General features: G+C 44.5%; 1 protein-coding gene across 3 annotated transcripts in view; it reads left to right on the top strand.

Annotated features, from left to right (window-relative positions):
- PRMT9 (protein arginine methyltransferase 9) overlaps positions 1-15,704 on the top strand; it is an 86,488-nt gene that overhangs the window by 37,692 nt on the left and 33,092 nt on the right. For all 3 annotated transcript variants that reach the window (XM_029603911.1, XM_029603735.1, XM_029603824.1), the window contains exons 7-8: positions 5,050-5,156; positions 8,927-9,119. In XM_029603911.1, coding sequence (XP_029459771.1) covers positions 5,050-5,156; positions 8,927-9,119 — 300 coding nt within the window. The remainder of the gene's footprint in view (positions 1-5,049; positions 5,157-8,926; positions 9,120-15,704) is intronic.

Genomic DNA, 15,704 nt, shown 5'->3' with positions numbered 1-15,704 from the left:
AATCTCCCCGTGAACCCATCCAGACCAGGCGATTTTCCAGGTTTAAGGTTTTGAATGACCTTTTGGATTTCAAGTTCCGAAATATCCTTATCCAGGATAAACTGCTGGGAGGGCTCTAAGGCGATCAGGTCTGAGTTCTCCAAATACTCCTCTATATCACTCTGGGAGATCTGACCATTAGCGGAATACAACTCAGAGTAAAATTGCTGAAAGCGCTGCCTGATCTCCGTGCCAACGGATAACATAGTTCCCTCTTGACTTTTAATTTTAACAATGGTGGCCTGATCCGGTCGGCGTTTCAATTTGTGAGCCAATAGTTTCCCAGCTTTATTGCCGCCTTCAAAATATTTTTGTTGGGTCCGTTCAAGCTGATACGCAATAGCAGCAGCATCAAGGGACGCTATCTGTGTGCGTACAGCCTCAAGGGACGCAAGAGTGCCCCTTCGTGTCTGATCCATTTTATGGGTTTTCTCTAGTGCCGTCAGCCGGCGCACCAATCGCTCCCGTTCTGCTGCCCTTTGGCGTTTAAGATAAGAGGCTCTAGCTATGAATTTTCCCCGTAGAACCGCTTTTAGACATTCCCAAACCGTCCCGGCATTCACCTCCCCATTATCATTAAGTGATAGATAGTCCTGAATTTCTTGTTCTATGTGAGAAATAAAACCCTGATCATTAAGAAGGGAATCATTCAGTTTCCAATAGTATACCCCTCGATCATAATCCTGAAGCTGTAAAGTAAACCAAATGGGGGCATGATCCGACCACACAATGGCCTCTATTTCCACGTTCGTCACCCGGGGTAACAAGCTTCTACTACCCAGGAACATATTAATTCTTGAGTAACTGCCATGTGGGGTAGAGTAAAATGTATAGTTCCTGGATTTTGGAAATCGATTGCGCCAAATATCCAAAAGTCCCATATTGGCCTTCAGGCCTTTAAGTGCCCGTCAAGCCATCTTAGGGTCCGAACTGTGCCCTGTGGAGGTGTCCTTGCCCCGGATCCAGGGTCAAATTAAAATCCCCACCTATTATAAAAGATCCTTCAATTTTAGAGGCCAATGTGTGATTCAGTGACCGAAAAAAATCTGCCTTTTGAGCAGTAGTAGATTAAAGAAAAGATTCCCCCCCCCCCCATGAAAATTTCAACAGAACCATGTGTCCTGATGGGTCCGCAATAAGATCCTTAAATTCAAAGTGGATATCTTTGTGCAATATAATTCCCACCCCCGAGTACTTCGAGGAGGGAGTTGCGGCCGCCCAATATTGATAAGGGTACTTAGGATGTTTCATAAGGCCCAGATAACTTTTTCGTAAATGGGTTTCTTGAAGGAAAACCACATCTGCCTTCATACGATCTAATTCCTTAAACAATAAATGACGCTTACCTGGGCTATTAAGCCCTTTGGTGTTAAGGGAAAAAAATTTAAGAGTAACCATTAAAATGAAAACTCCCCTCCGTCCTGCCACCTCCCTCTATGAGACCACGACCCAGGATCCAATTTTTTGGAGAAATTAACAATATCACCTTCATTGCAGTAAACCAAACCCCCAAATCCCATCCCCCCACCCTCCCCCTCTGTCATACTCAGAAGAACAAACCCTGTGCTCCAAATAAGCATGGAGGAAGTCTTCGTCGCTCCTCATGGCACCTAAACGGGTGGCAATTGAAACATAAAGTAACCGCCAGTGTTTCTACTGCCAAGCAGAAAGACGTCCCAGCGCATGTATAGGCCAAAAACTCAGTCAATCCATGTTGTCGGTTGAGTGATCATTCTCAGGATTCATCTGACGCCTTCTTCGTCCCTTAGGGACTCGTTGCCAGCGAGGCTGAGAGTTGATTGTAGTCGCAATGTTGGTCAGGGAAGGGCCGGCTCCTTTCGCCGCAGGTGGGACTTCGATAACAATACCTGCCTCCTTCAAAATCACGCTGGCCTCCAAAACTGTCTTAACTCTGTGGGTGGCTCCCTGAAGCATAAAAGACAAACCTCCTGGATAAAGCCAGCGGTACCGGATGTTAGCCTCCAGAAGCTTAGTGGTAACACAGCGGAATTCCTGATGTTTTTTTAAAGTGGCTGAGGACAAATCAGCAAAGATGGCGATATCATGGCCCTCCCAAAGCCACGTGCGCTTGCTCCTGGAAATATTGAAGAGCTTTTCTTTCAAAGTAAACGAATGGAAACATACCACTATGTCTCTAGGTCTATTTGTAGTTTTGGGTCCCAAAGCTCTGTGCGCCCTGTCAAGAAGAATATGAGGCATGGTGGTATCCTTCAGGGTTTCTTCATTTTCCCAAAGAAAAATAGCAATTTTTTCCACCACAGCAAAACAATCCCCATATTCCTCCGTTTCCGACACCCCTCTAATCTGTAGGTTACTTCTCCGGCTCCGATTTTCCATATCTTCCACCTTGTCAGCTAGAGCTTGGCAGCTAGCTTGTAAATTCTGATGGCAGAGTTGCATCTGAGCCCAGCCCTCCCCTTGAGTATCTAGCCGGATCTCAGCTTCATCCACCCTTCTGCCCAGCTCAGCAGTCTCCTCTCGCATTTCAGCGATTAGATTAGTGATTTCTGCCTTGTAATTTTTAATATCCTGCCTCAGCTCAATAAACCAACCTCTCAATTCATCCCGGGATGGAGCTTCAATTTCAGGGTTCGGCAGGACAGTCGCTCCCTCCTCGCTCTCCGAGAGCGGGTTCTCCGGCGCCATTTTGGAATTTTCGCCGCTGATAATCGCCGGTGTCCCTGGCGTATGAAAACTTTCTTAAATCGCTTTCTTTACGTTTGGCTGTCATGCCCCGAGGTTCAGGATCCCCTCCGATCGTGATCGCTCCGATTTAAAGAAAAAACCGGGCGGTTTAAGCCGTTGAAGCCCACGGTGCTCACGGAGCAGCAGAGTCAAGCTGCTCGCATGAGGGGTGACGTCACTTCCTCCGGATTAAAGGCTCATTCTACCCATTCTCAGGCGGCCTCCTGGGCCGAATGTTAACAAGTCTTGCCGCAAGAGATTGTTAGGGCGGCTACTTGGAAGTCATTGCACACTTTTGCCAGGCATTATCGTATGGATGTCCAGGCTCCAGAGGCTATGGGTTTTGGGGAGAGTGTACTTTGAGCGGGACTCTTGCAGTCCCACCCCATTTAGGGAAGCTTTGGTACATCTCGGGAGTCTGGACTGATCTGGGTACGTACAGGGAAAGGAAAATTGATTCTTATCTGCTAATTTTTGTTCGTGTAGAACCACAGATCAGTCTAGAGTCCTGGTAGGGAGATTTGGAGAATCCACTCGATCTGTTATTGTAATAAATCTGAAGAATGGCACAGGTTTTGTTTAGTCCTGCATGTTTTTAATGTGGGCAAGGTTATCTGTTCAAAGTTTCCACTTCCCACTGCTTGTTCAGCGGGATATTATTTCGTTATTGATATTGTTGCTTTCTTGGCTTGGGTACCTAGCAATACTGAGGGACTGCAGGTGTCACATTAGGTTGTGTGGCAGTGTCTGTGAAAATTTCTCTGTCTCCATCTCCTGGCAAGGAGGCAAAACCCAGGAGTCTGGACTGATCTGTGTTACAACAGGAACAAAAATTAGCAGGTAAGAACCAATTTTCCTTTCTTTACCCCACTGCCTTTCACCCTCTCTCCAGTCCTCCACGTCATCAGTACTACATCTCAATCCTTTCCCAGCTTTCAGTCCCTTTCTCTTACCCCTATCTCCCACTCTCATCCCTACCCCTCACCAGCCAATCTAGTATCCACCCAGTTGCTTAGTCTCCGCTGCTCCCCAACTCTGTCAAAATTCCAGCTCTTAACCCTACCCCAATACAAAAGTCCCTGTTCTTCCCTTGCTCTCCACACCAGTATCTGCTCTTCCCGAGTCCCCCAAATCTGATTCTTCCCTTGATCTACCGGCCCAGTCCTGGTCTCCCATTGTTATCCTACATTATCCCTCGGTCCCTGATTTCTCTTCTTCTTCTCTTTGCTTCCCATTTTCCCCTGCTCTCTCCCTCCATTCTAACTATGTGTGTAGGGCAGCCAGAAGTGCTCAGAAAAAAAGGGGCAAGTTCCTTGTTAGTATGTAGAGCAGGGGTGGGCATTTCTGGTCCTCGAGGGCCACAAACCAGTCGGGTTTTCAGGCTATCCCTAATGAATACGCATGAGAGAGATTTGCATGCAGTCTGCCTCAGTTCATTTGCAGCCCTGAAGGAACAGAATTGCCCACCTCTGATGTAGAGGGTTAGTAGCAAATGTAAATTTACAAGGCAGAACATAAAGTCACATGGAATTCTGCTGCCAATCATGACAGAGTGGTGAGATTTAGATGGGCAAAAAGTATTTCTGACGCCTCTTTCTAGGAAGAATGGTGATAATCCAGACACCCTTCACCTGCTGAACCTAGCTAGGCAGCAGCTGCATTTGCACTGTTGAGGACTCTGTTTGTGGCACAAGAGGGCATGGAGGGGGGGTGGAATCCATGAAATGCAGGAAACAAGAGGAAAGGAACAAATGCAAGCAGGACAAATAGGAGCTGGTGCTTCATATTCAGAAAACAGGGCCGAAAAGAACTTGAGTGCCTTGTAGAAAGCAGAAAGGAGTCCTGCTAACTATACTAATCAGAGCAGTTCAGGAATAGTCACATCATACGGTTGACATGACAACCTATGTAAATGATTCTTTGGGCAGTCACGCAATGCTAGAATCTTCTGCAACATTGTATGTTATCTATAAAAGAAGGATCACTTCCTGTATACGATGAGATGCTGGTGGTCTGTTTGTCAGAGACATGGCATCAGCAACTCCCAAGAATACTTATATTGTTTAATAAAACATTATGCTTTCAGTGAAAATCTAAGTGTTCTTGTATCCCTGGACATAAGCATCATAAAAAATGGCGTGGCGCTTAACACTATCCTTTCACCAAGAGTGGAAATGTTGGAGCATGATTGAGTGTCAAGCTTTGAAATAAGGATAAATGAAAAATTTGCCAGGTACAAGAACCCTGCTTTTCGACTGGAAGTGCAGCTCGTTTTCCTTTTCCATCTCTTTCTTTCTTCCTCAGCCCAAAGGCCACCACGTTGGTGCTGAAGGGTTTGGCCAAGTCATACCTGCTGGCGCTCTTCTCTTTGGGATGGCAGTGGAGTGCCCAGAAATACGCAGACATCACAGGTGGGTTGGGATCTCTGAGAATGACTAGAGCAAAGAAACATCTAGGAGTATCGTCAAAATATATTCCCAAGGGCATTGTTACAGAATTTTCAGATATATTGATGTTCTGAGCTTTTTAAGCATGTGATAAGTTGCTGGCATCCTCAAAAATGGCTTCTGCCAATTTGTTGTTCTGCATGTTGCATGAAAGGACTGGGCCTGTGCAGGAAAAAGAAAGGCTTCTGCCTGAGAAACAGCTTCAGAAGTAGCAGTCGATATTGCAGATTTGCAAGCCTGACCTCCTGTCCCAAGTATTCGTACAGTTGTCAGTATGTTTGTTGTCTCGAATCCCATGTCTCTTCTGAACCCAGTACAGTCAGGCTTGTCCACCAGGAGTCATACAGTCCCTCATTGTTCTCAGAGTATTTTGCTGGATGGATTTTTTTTTAAATGTTATTTTGCCCCATTGTATGGTATTTTGCACAAAATGTGAGTTCAAACATGATTCAGACTTTCCATTCTGTCCAAGAGAAGAACTACGTTTCATGACTTCCCTCTCAGAGGTGTAAGTGAAGGTGGTATTACCACATAAAGATGTCCGTTTTGGGCTGAACCACCAGAGCTTTCACCTCATTCTTACTGCGCTGCCGCATCCCATCAGTCACAAACTTGGCAGTGCATGTCCGAGGCAAGCTGCGTCCTCGATTCCTTTCCCTTTGGACTGGCTGCAGTAATGCATGTCGGCTGATTCCTGAATGATCTGCCAGGAAGGAGCTGCCTCCTGGTGATGATGTACAGGATTGTGAGACTTGCTTCCAGGCGTTCATTTTATTTGTGTGCACCAGCGTGGCCACAGCAGCAAAAATACAAACAAAGCTTTCCCCGAGGAGGTCTGGGACATTGGCCAAGCCTCTCTCTACTTGAAGTATTTGGGCTGGGGGTGTCTGTCTGCTCCCTCCTCCCAGATGACCTCGTCACAGACTGGCAGTGTTCCCCCTTGGCACAGCTGGGCTGGGGTCTTTTACTGCAGGTTTAGCAGGGTCTTCCAAATTCCTCCTGCTTTCTTGCTTTTGACTTGCTGCCGCTTCAAGCTCTTGTTTCCCTGAGCCAGAATAGTTGCCTAGGGAGTGAGCAGAGCGTCCTCCTGACTGTTAAGGTAGACCATCAGTGTTCTCTTACTGGGATCCCTTCAGTGGGACCATCCTCCTTTATTCAGGCTGATACATATCCATTCTTTGCATATATATTCCAGCACTGGCATAATGACATTCTTCCTGTAGAAATAACCAAATTAGGCTTAGAAAAATACCTGACACATCTCAGTTTAAGTGCACAACACTTGGGGAGAAAATTGCCATACAAGCACGTAATGGTTAGATCAGGAAACTTCTAATTAAAAAAAAAAATAAGAAAGACATGAAGCCTTCCAAACAGGTCGTCTTCATCTGTTTGGCTCTTCCTGTTAGGTTCGTTGCAGCAGTGCATTTAGAGAGGCTTTGGGTATTAGGAGACGGTGTGCTTTGTGGTCACGATTCAGGGTGGCCTGTTGTCCAACCAAGTCACAAAGAAGGGGTTCTGGATGCCTTGCAGTCAAACAGATGATGCTTCACCACTTCTGGTGGAAGCATTCACACCATGCCCCCAAAGAAGCTGAGCAGGATTACTGACCCTGTCGCAGAAGAAGGGATCCCGGATGCCCTGGAACCAAGCAGAGGATGGTGCATTTTTAGAGCACATTGCTCTGAAGTTATGGAAGTAAATAAGTTGTTGGGGGTTTTTTTGTTTTGTTTTTTTTTGATGATTATCTTCTAAAATAATGCTTTGCATCTGTGGATAAGCACTTCAGTATAGAAGACTCAAGTGAAATGCTGCTATAAAAAAAAGAAAATATTTTGTGTTCATATATTCTGGATGCAAATTGGCCCACCAAGCTAAAGATAGAACTAATTTCCACATTTTGATAGAAATAGTACTTCCCTGTACGTCCCCGGATCAGTCCAGACTGCTGGGTTTAGCCTCCCTTCCAGCAGATGGAGACAGAGAAAAAACTTGAAGAGCACCCCCTCTTAACATGGTGTACCACCTGCATCTCTTCAGTATTATCATTACCAAAGCAGAACATAACAACATAATATGGATCAAGCAATGGGCAAGAAGAAACCCAACAAAAGTAACCATAAACTTGAAAGAACTGGGGACAGGATAAGGAGACACCTGTAGCCTTCTTCAGAGCTTAGAACAATCAGAGCGGACTCTCAAGAAACTGACTGATTTATCCCCCCAATGGGAGGGCGTCTGGACTGATCCATGGTACTACAGGAATGAAAATTAGCAGGTAAGAACCAATTTTCCTTTCCCTGTATGTACCTGGATCAGTCCAGACTGCTGGGATGTACCAAAGCTTCCCCATCTAGGGTGGGACCTTGAGAGCCCTGCTAGAATGACACTGCTTCCGAAACTGCTGATGTCCGGTGCCTGGACATCCGAGCAGTAGTGCCTGGCAAAAGTAGGTAGAGACTGCCAGGTCGATGCCCTGGAAATTTCTTGTGGCGAGACCAACTGGCACTCTGCCCAGGAAGCAGCCTGAGATTGAATCGAATACGCTTTCAAACCATCAGGTACAGGCCGCCCGTGGCAAACGTAAATGGAAGCAATAGCCTCTTTCAGCCAACGGGCTATGGTTTGCCTTTGATGTTTTGTGACCTTTCTTAGCGCCGCTCCACAAAACGAACAGATGATCCAACACCTGGAAGGCATTCGTGACCTCAAGATAACGCAAAAGAACCCTTCTGACATCTAGACGCCTCAACTCCCTAGCGTGAGGCGCTTCTGTCTCTGTCTCCAGCAGATGGAGGTGGTGCAAAACCTGCGGTCTTGATCCAATCTCATGATTTCAAGAACAGCAAAAAAAAAAAAAAAATAAGGAAGATTTGATCAAGCAGGATAACAAGATGTGGAGAATCCTCCCAGGGGGTCGGCAGGTCCTGGTGGGATCATCCCCCCTGGTAGCAGGTCTGGTGGAGCAGGGTAGGAATACCCCATGAGGCTCCCTGCTCTAGTCAGGCGACAGGGGTGATAACCGATGGTACGATCCCTCCCCCTCCCCAGCCTGGATCCAGAGCAGCCTGCATGCCTCACCCACCGGTAAATCTTTTCCTTTCTTATGTTCCGAGCAGTTAAAAGAAAAAAAAAAAGAAACACGAAGTCATACATAGGCTCTGTTTCTGCTCGCTGCGCAGCAGTTGTCCACACCTTTGCAATCCGAGGTGGCACACCATGTTAAGAGGGGGTGCTCTTCAAGTTTTTTTTTCTCTGTCTCCATCTGCTGGAAGGGAGGCTAAACCCAGCAGTCTGGACTGATCCTTGGTACTACAGGAATAAAAATTAGCAGGTAAGAACCATTTTTCCTTTTTGGTCTTTTCAGAGCAGCATGTATGTAGGATTCATTGTCATGAGTGAAACAAACAGCTTTCAGATGCTGGTCCTGGCAGTGCATCTTCAAAGCATGAAATCCTACATTGGAAGAGCTGCACCTATCTTCAGGGTGGGCCATGCTTCTCTCTCATGTGAATTGTAGAGCAGTCATGGGTTTTTCTGATGCCTGCTTTCTGGCTTTCAGTAAAGTCCATTATTCTGACTGCCACTTTATCACTGGCAGCTTCATGTTTTAATATGATAAGAGCACAAGGACAAATCCTTTCTGTGCTAGTGTATGCTTTCACTCTAGTAATCAAGCCAGCAGATGTGTTTATTGTTTCATGCATTATTTTTGCATTTTGTTCCCCTCCCAGAGTTAGTGTAAAGGAGGTTGCTGGCGTTCAGCTGGAGGGCACAGTGGAATTCCAGAGTCCAGTGCATTCTGCAGTCCAGTCCGATGAGTCCACCGAACCGTACTGCACAGAAAAAATGAGTCGCATCCCCGGGGGCTACACAGTTCTCACCGACCCTTTCCAGGCTTTGAGGATAGATTTCAATAATCTCCAGGTGAGCATAGTCCAGGAAGGTTAGGAATGTGATAAGAACTCTGTACCTTCTCAGGAGAGAGAATACCTGCGGCCCCATGCACATTGCCTTTAATTTTTCTAATGCAGACCTTAAAATTATGATTTGGAGTTGTTGTCTACCAACACAGACTAATGTGGGCATGCTTTGCATCATTTGGTGGCCAGCAGTGAGAGTCCACAAATCCAGAAGACTTTCCTCGCTCTGGATCCTTTTCTGTAATACCACATTCTTCTCTGCCTTTTCCTGTCAGCTTTGTGATTGTTTTCAAAACTAAATTTGACAAAGTTTAGGGCTCTTTTTTTTTTTTTTACCTTTGGCATCCACCTCCAACTGCAATTCTTGCTCACAGCTGACATGTCATATTGCTGCTAAGTGCAGGAATGAATCAGGGGTGTTGCTGCAGAAGTTGCTTTCCTGCAGTAATGTGAGAAGCCAGATTCTCCCCTATGAAGGAGGCAATGCATGCAAATCTGTCTCATGCATGTTCATTGTGGATCTCCTGAAAACTAGACGGGCTAGGGTTACTCCAAGATGGACTTGAGAAATACTGGTGTAGATTGTGCACCAACTTTTTTATTAGGCCTTTTTTGGACTGTCTCTGCTGACTCTGTCGTTTTGGACCTATGAAGGTAAATTTTCAAAATTACATAAAATTAATAACTTATCCAGCTAAAGTTAACTGAATGAGTTGTTGGGGATATTTGGCGGAATAAACTGCTAGTTTGGTTTCAGAGTTATTTGGATATGTGTATTTTATTTGGTTAACTCCAGAATACCCCTGAAATCCCTCCCACTTATCTGGATGAAATGTATCCCGATAAGTGGTGGTGGTATTCAAAACATGGCATTTTTCTAGATAAATTTAAAAGTTATCTGGATAAATGCTTTGAAATATATTTACCTCATGGTCTTCAGTTTTGGACAAAATATTCCAGATGAGGTCTTACCAGTGTTTTCACCTGGTAATACTCCTTACTGTGCAGCCTAGATTTCTTGGTTCTCGCCACTGCCTTGTTGTACTGTTTTGCTACCTTTGGCTCATCAGAAACTTTTCTTCCTGGGGAACACATGGGAACCTGCTGCAGGAGGCAACCTGAGACCACATCTCTTCTCTGGCCCTTATATAGCTGTTTATACTAGTCCCGACAAATTGCTGCTTTACCTAGATCCGCCCATCATGTCAGTGGTATGTGTTTTTTTCATTCATAATTATCTAAAACTGCTAACTTAGTGCCTCAGTTCCATTAGAAATCCTGGGTTTTTAGGATCTGGAAAATTTGATGACCCATGTTAAGTTATTGATGGTAGTTTCTCAGTTTGAAAGCTCTTTGATTATAGGTAGAGTGTAATTTTGCACAGTTGTACAGTACCTTGAGCAGCTGATGAAAAAACATTTTAAAATTGTAATAAATAAATAAATAGAGGTTTATCACAGTGTTTCCCAACCTTTTCAAGCCTAGGGTACACCTACATTAACAAAAATGTGTGGTACACCAGCCTCCTCAGGGCAGGCAGTGCAGACATGGAGAGGACTTGTATAGTCAACAGAAGAGCTAGGGAAGCACTGAAAGGTCAAATCGGTCTCTCTTCCAAATTTTAAAACAAAGGGAGAGAAGGGGCTGAGATAGACATGAACTCATCAGAGTAGGCCAGTTCTCTCTATGTACAAATGCAGAAAGAAGAAGTCAGTGTAATGCGGGCAGCTCAGTTACTTTGATTACACATGTGACTGCCAAAGGTCTTCCACTGCTACTGCTTCTAAGATTCAGAGTCCCATCCAATGCTCAGTGCACGCTGTCCCTGTCTCGCTCAGTGTGGGGATAAGACAGAGGCTGGAAGGATTCAAAGGAGGAGGATCAAGTGGAGGAAGATGAGGAGGTGCTGTTTGAATTGTGTGTGCAGCACAAAGCTAACCATGCCCTGCTGCTTATTAATTTCCATACTCCGGGACTCATGCTGTAGCTAGGAAGAAGTGGCTAGGACAAGGTGAACCAAATTTTGTGTGGAGCTGGGGCCCCGTGGGGGAGAAGGGGCGGGAGAGGGCATCAGATTTTTGTACTTTTCAAAGTTGGTGAGTAATTCAGGAAGGAGGGTCATAGGATGGGGACAAAGTTGACAATCTCTGTAAGATATGCATGGGACACATCTTCAGTACATTCTCCCAGGACAAGCAGGATAGTAGTCCTCACATGTGGGTGACGTCACTGGACGGAGCCCTATCACGGAAAACATTTCTGTCAAAGTTTCTAGAACTTTTGACTGGCACACTGAACAATGCCCAGCATGCCATGATCCCTGCAGCCACAGGGGTCTCCCTTCAGTCTTTTTTTCCACGCTGCAGTTTGCCTCGCGGTTAGGAGCTCTGTGAGAATTTCAGTCGGTGGTAGTTGAGTCTGCACAAAAGAAGGCCAGAAGACTGCGACCACACTCTTCATCACCTCCTGGCAAGGACCAAAACTTCCTTGATATCTTAGGTCTCAAGATGTTTCAAGGTTCTATGCTAGTATCACACATAGCTGCATACCAACTTTACATGACACAGTATCAAAGAAATCTCTGGAAGCAGGTTCAGGGAATAGCCGACTCTCTTCCCAACAGCAACAAGATAGTCTCAAAGCCATACTATATAAAGGCCTTGGGGCTGGCAAACATGAGGTTCGTGCTGCGTACGACTCCTTTGAAACAGCTTCTCGTATATCAGTGACAGGAATCTGCGCCAGGAGGTGGGCCTGGCTAAAAGCCTCTGACTTGAGACCTGACGTCCAAGACAAACTTGCTGATTTGCCATGTACCGGTGAAAACCTATTCGGCGACAAGATAAAAGATGCAGTGGCTCAATTAAAAGACCATAATGAGACCCTGCGGCAATTATCCACAGTGATTTCCGAGGCCCCTTCTTCTACAGAAGATCCACTAGAAGGGACCCTAGAAAACAATTTTATCGCCCACACAGATACTACCCACCTGCATCTCGTGTGAGGCCAACTAGACTGTCTCAGAGAACACATCCTCGACAGGCCAAGACATCCAGGCCTCAGCCACCATCGCAAACAGGCCAGGCCTCTGGATTTTGAGGCATATCCAGAGAACAGCAATCGCTCCATAAATCCAAAACCAGATTTGCCAGTAGGAGGTCGAATTCGCCACTTCATAAGAACATAAGAAAATGCCATACTGGGTCAGACCAATCAATCCAGCATCCTGTTTCCAACAGTGGCCAATCCAGGCCATAAGAACCTGGCAAGTACCCAAAAACTAAGTCTATTCCATGTTACCATTGCTAAAGTCAGTGGCTATTCTCTAAGTGAACTTAATAGCAGGTAATGGACTTCTCCTCCAAGAACTTATCCAATCCTTTTTTAAACACAGCTATACTAACTGCACGAACCACATCCTCTGGCAACAAATTCCAGAGTTTAATTGTGCGTTGAGTAAAAAAGAACTTTCTCCAATTAGTTTTAAATGTGCCCCATGCTAACTTCATGGAGTGCCCCCTAGTCTCTCTACTATCCGAAAGAGTAAATAACCGATTCACATCTACCCGCTCTAGACCTCTCATGATTTTAAACACCTCTATCATATCCCCCCTCAGTCCTAACCTCTTTAGTATTTCCTCATAGGGAAGTTGTTCCATTCCCCTTATCATTTTGGTAGCCCTTCTCTGTACCTTCTCCATCGCAATTATATCTTTTTTGAGATGCGGCGACCAGAAATGTACACAATATTCAAAGTGCGGTCTCACCATGGAGCGATACAGAGGCATTATGACATATTCCGTTTTATTCACCATTCCCTTTCTAATAATTCCCAACATTCTGTTTGCTTTTTTGACTGCCGCAGCACACTGAACTGACGATTTCAATGTGTTATCCACTATGACACCTAGATCTCTTTCTTGGATTGAAGCACCTAATATGGAACCCAACATTGTGTAATTATAGCATGGGTTATTTTTCCCTATATGCATCACTTTGCACTTATCCACATTAAATTTCATCTGCCATTTGGATGCCCAATTTTCCAGTCTCACAAGGTCTTCCTGCAATTTATCACAATCTGCTTGTGATTTAACTACTCTGAACAATTTTGTGTCATCTGCAAATTTTGATTATCTCACTCATCGTATTTCTTTCCAGATCATTTATAAATATATTGAAAAGTAAGGGTCCCAATACAGATCCCTGAGGCACTCCACTGTCCACTCCCTTCCACTGAGAAAATTGTCCATTTAATCCTACTCTCTATTTCCTGTCTTTTAGCCAGTTTGCAATCCATGAAAGGACATCGCCACCTATCCCATGACTTTTTACTTTTCCTAGAAGCCTCTCATGAGGAACTTTGTCAAACGCCTTCTGAAAATCCAAGTATACTATATCTACCGGTTCACTTTTATCCACATGTTTATTAATTCCTTCAAAAAAGTGAAGCAGATTTGTGAGGCAAGACTTGCCCTGGGTAAAGCCATGCTGACTTTGTTCCATTAAACCATGCCTTTCTATATGTTCTATGATTTTGATGTTTAGAACACTTTCCACTATTTTTCCTGGCACTGAAGTCAGGCTAATCGGTCTGTAGTTTCCCGGATCGCCCCTGGAGCCCTTTTTAAATATTGGGGTTACATTTGCTATCCTCCAGTCTTCAGGTACAATGGATGATTTTAATGATAAGTTACAAATTTTTACTAATAGGTCTGAAATTTCATTTTTTAGTTCCTTCAGAACTCTGGGGTGTATACCATCCGGTCCAGGTGATTTACTACTCTTCAGTTTGTCAATCAGGCCTACCACATCTTCTAGGTTCACCGTGATTTGATTCAGTCCATCTGAATCATTACCCATGAAAACCTTCTCCATTACGGGTACCTCCCCAACATCCTCTTCAGTAAACACCGAAGCAAAGAAATCATTTAATCTTTCCGCGATGGCCTTATCTTCTCTAAGTGCCCTTTTAACCCCTTGATCATCTAACGGTCCAACTGACTCCCTCACAGGCTTTCTGCTTCGGATATATTTTAAAAAGTTTTTACTGTGAGTTTTTGCCTCTACAGCCAACTTCTTTTCAAATTCTTTCTTAGCCTGTCTTATCAATGTTTTACATTTAACTTGCCAATGTTTATGCTTTATCCTATTTTCTTCTGTTGGATCCTTCTTCCAATTTTTGAATGAAGATCTTTTGGCTAAAATAGCTTCTTTCACCTCCCCTTTTAACCATGCCGGTAATCGTTTTGCCTTCTTTCCACCTTTCTTAATGTGTGGAATACATCTGGACTGTGCTTCTAGAATGGTATTTTTTAACAATGACCACGCCTCTTGGACATTTTTTACTTTTATAGCTGCTCCTTTCAGTTTCTTTCTAACAATTTTTCTCATTTTATCAAAGTTTCCCTTTTGAAAGTTTAGCACGAGAGCTGTGGATTTGCACACTGTTCCTCTTCCAGTCATTAAATCAAATTTGATCATATTATGATCACTATTGCCAAGTGGCCCCACCACCATGACCTCTCTCACCAAGTCCTGTGCTCCACTGAGAATTAGCTCTAAAATTGCTCCCTCTCGCGTCTGTTCCTGAACCAATTGCTCCATAAAGCTATCATTTATTCCATCCAGGAACGTTATCTCTCTAGCGTAACCCGATGATACATTTACCCAGTCAATATTGGGGTAATTGAAATCCCCAAGAACCATTTCTTTTTGTTACACTCGACATAGTTTCCCTCTATACCAGCATTCCCCAACCTGATGCCTTACGGGTTATTGAAAAAGTTTTGGACTCTCGGATTGGCCCTCAACGTATTCCCACCTCCTTTCTAACCGCCTTAGCCACATTGGCACTCACAAAATTTTTTTTCCGCATTAATGATTCATTCTACCTTCAAATTAAAGGGACAGCTATGGGCGCCACCATGGCGCCGAGCCTTGCCTGCCTTTATGTGGCAGAATTTGAAAATTCCTTCGTGTATTCTGCTGAGGGTTTCCAAAATGTCACACTATGGCTTCGCTATATTGATGACATTTTTTTATTATGGGTAGGCACAGAGGTTCAATTGTTTATGTTTATTGACTATCTCAATGCAAGTAACCCTAATCTTCAGTTTAATTTTTGTACACATCGTGCTCAGATTGCTTTTTTAGATGTGCTGGTATCGGTAGAGGACGATCGTTTTTTTACTACCATTTTTCGGAAAGAGACGGACCGTAACACTTTGTTATCTTTTCAAAGTTGTCACCCCAGTGCACTTCGTAGGAACATCCCCACGGGCCAATTTTTTAGGCTGCGTAGATTATGCACTACTCATAGGGAATTTTTAGATAAAGCCCATGAGATGTCATCTCGTTTCATGTCAAGAGGGTACCCTAAGGCTGTAGTTAAAAAAGCAATGAAACGAGCTCTATACACCAACAGGGATTTATTATTTACCCCATCGCGGCATTCTGACTCGTCAGTCACTAATTTCATTCTACCTTTTTCCACCCTGAGCCGGCCGATCACTCATATGATCCGGAGACACTGGGAGGCCTTATCTTTAAACACGCTGTTCACTGATCCCCTCAGGTTCACTTTCCG

The sequence above is a fragment of the Rhinatrema bivittatum genome, chromosome 1, assembly GCF_901001135.1.
Source record: "Rhinatrema bivittatum chromosome 1, aRhiBiv1.1, whole genome shotgun sequence".
Lineage (NCBI taxonomy): Eukaryota > Metazoa > Chordata > Amphibia > Gymnophiona > Rhinatrematidae > Rhinatrema > Rhinatrema bivittatum.
This window is presented reverse-complemented; position numbering and strand designations above follow the sequence as displayed.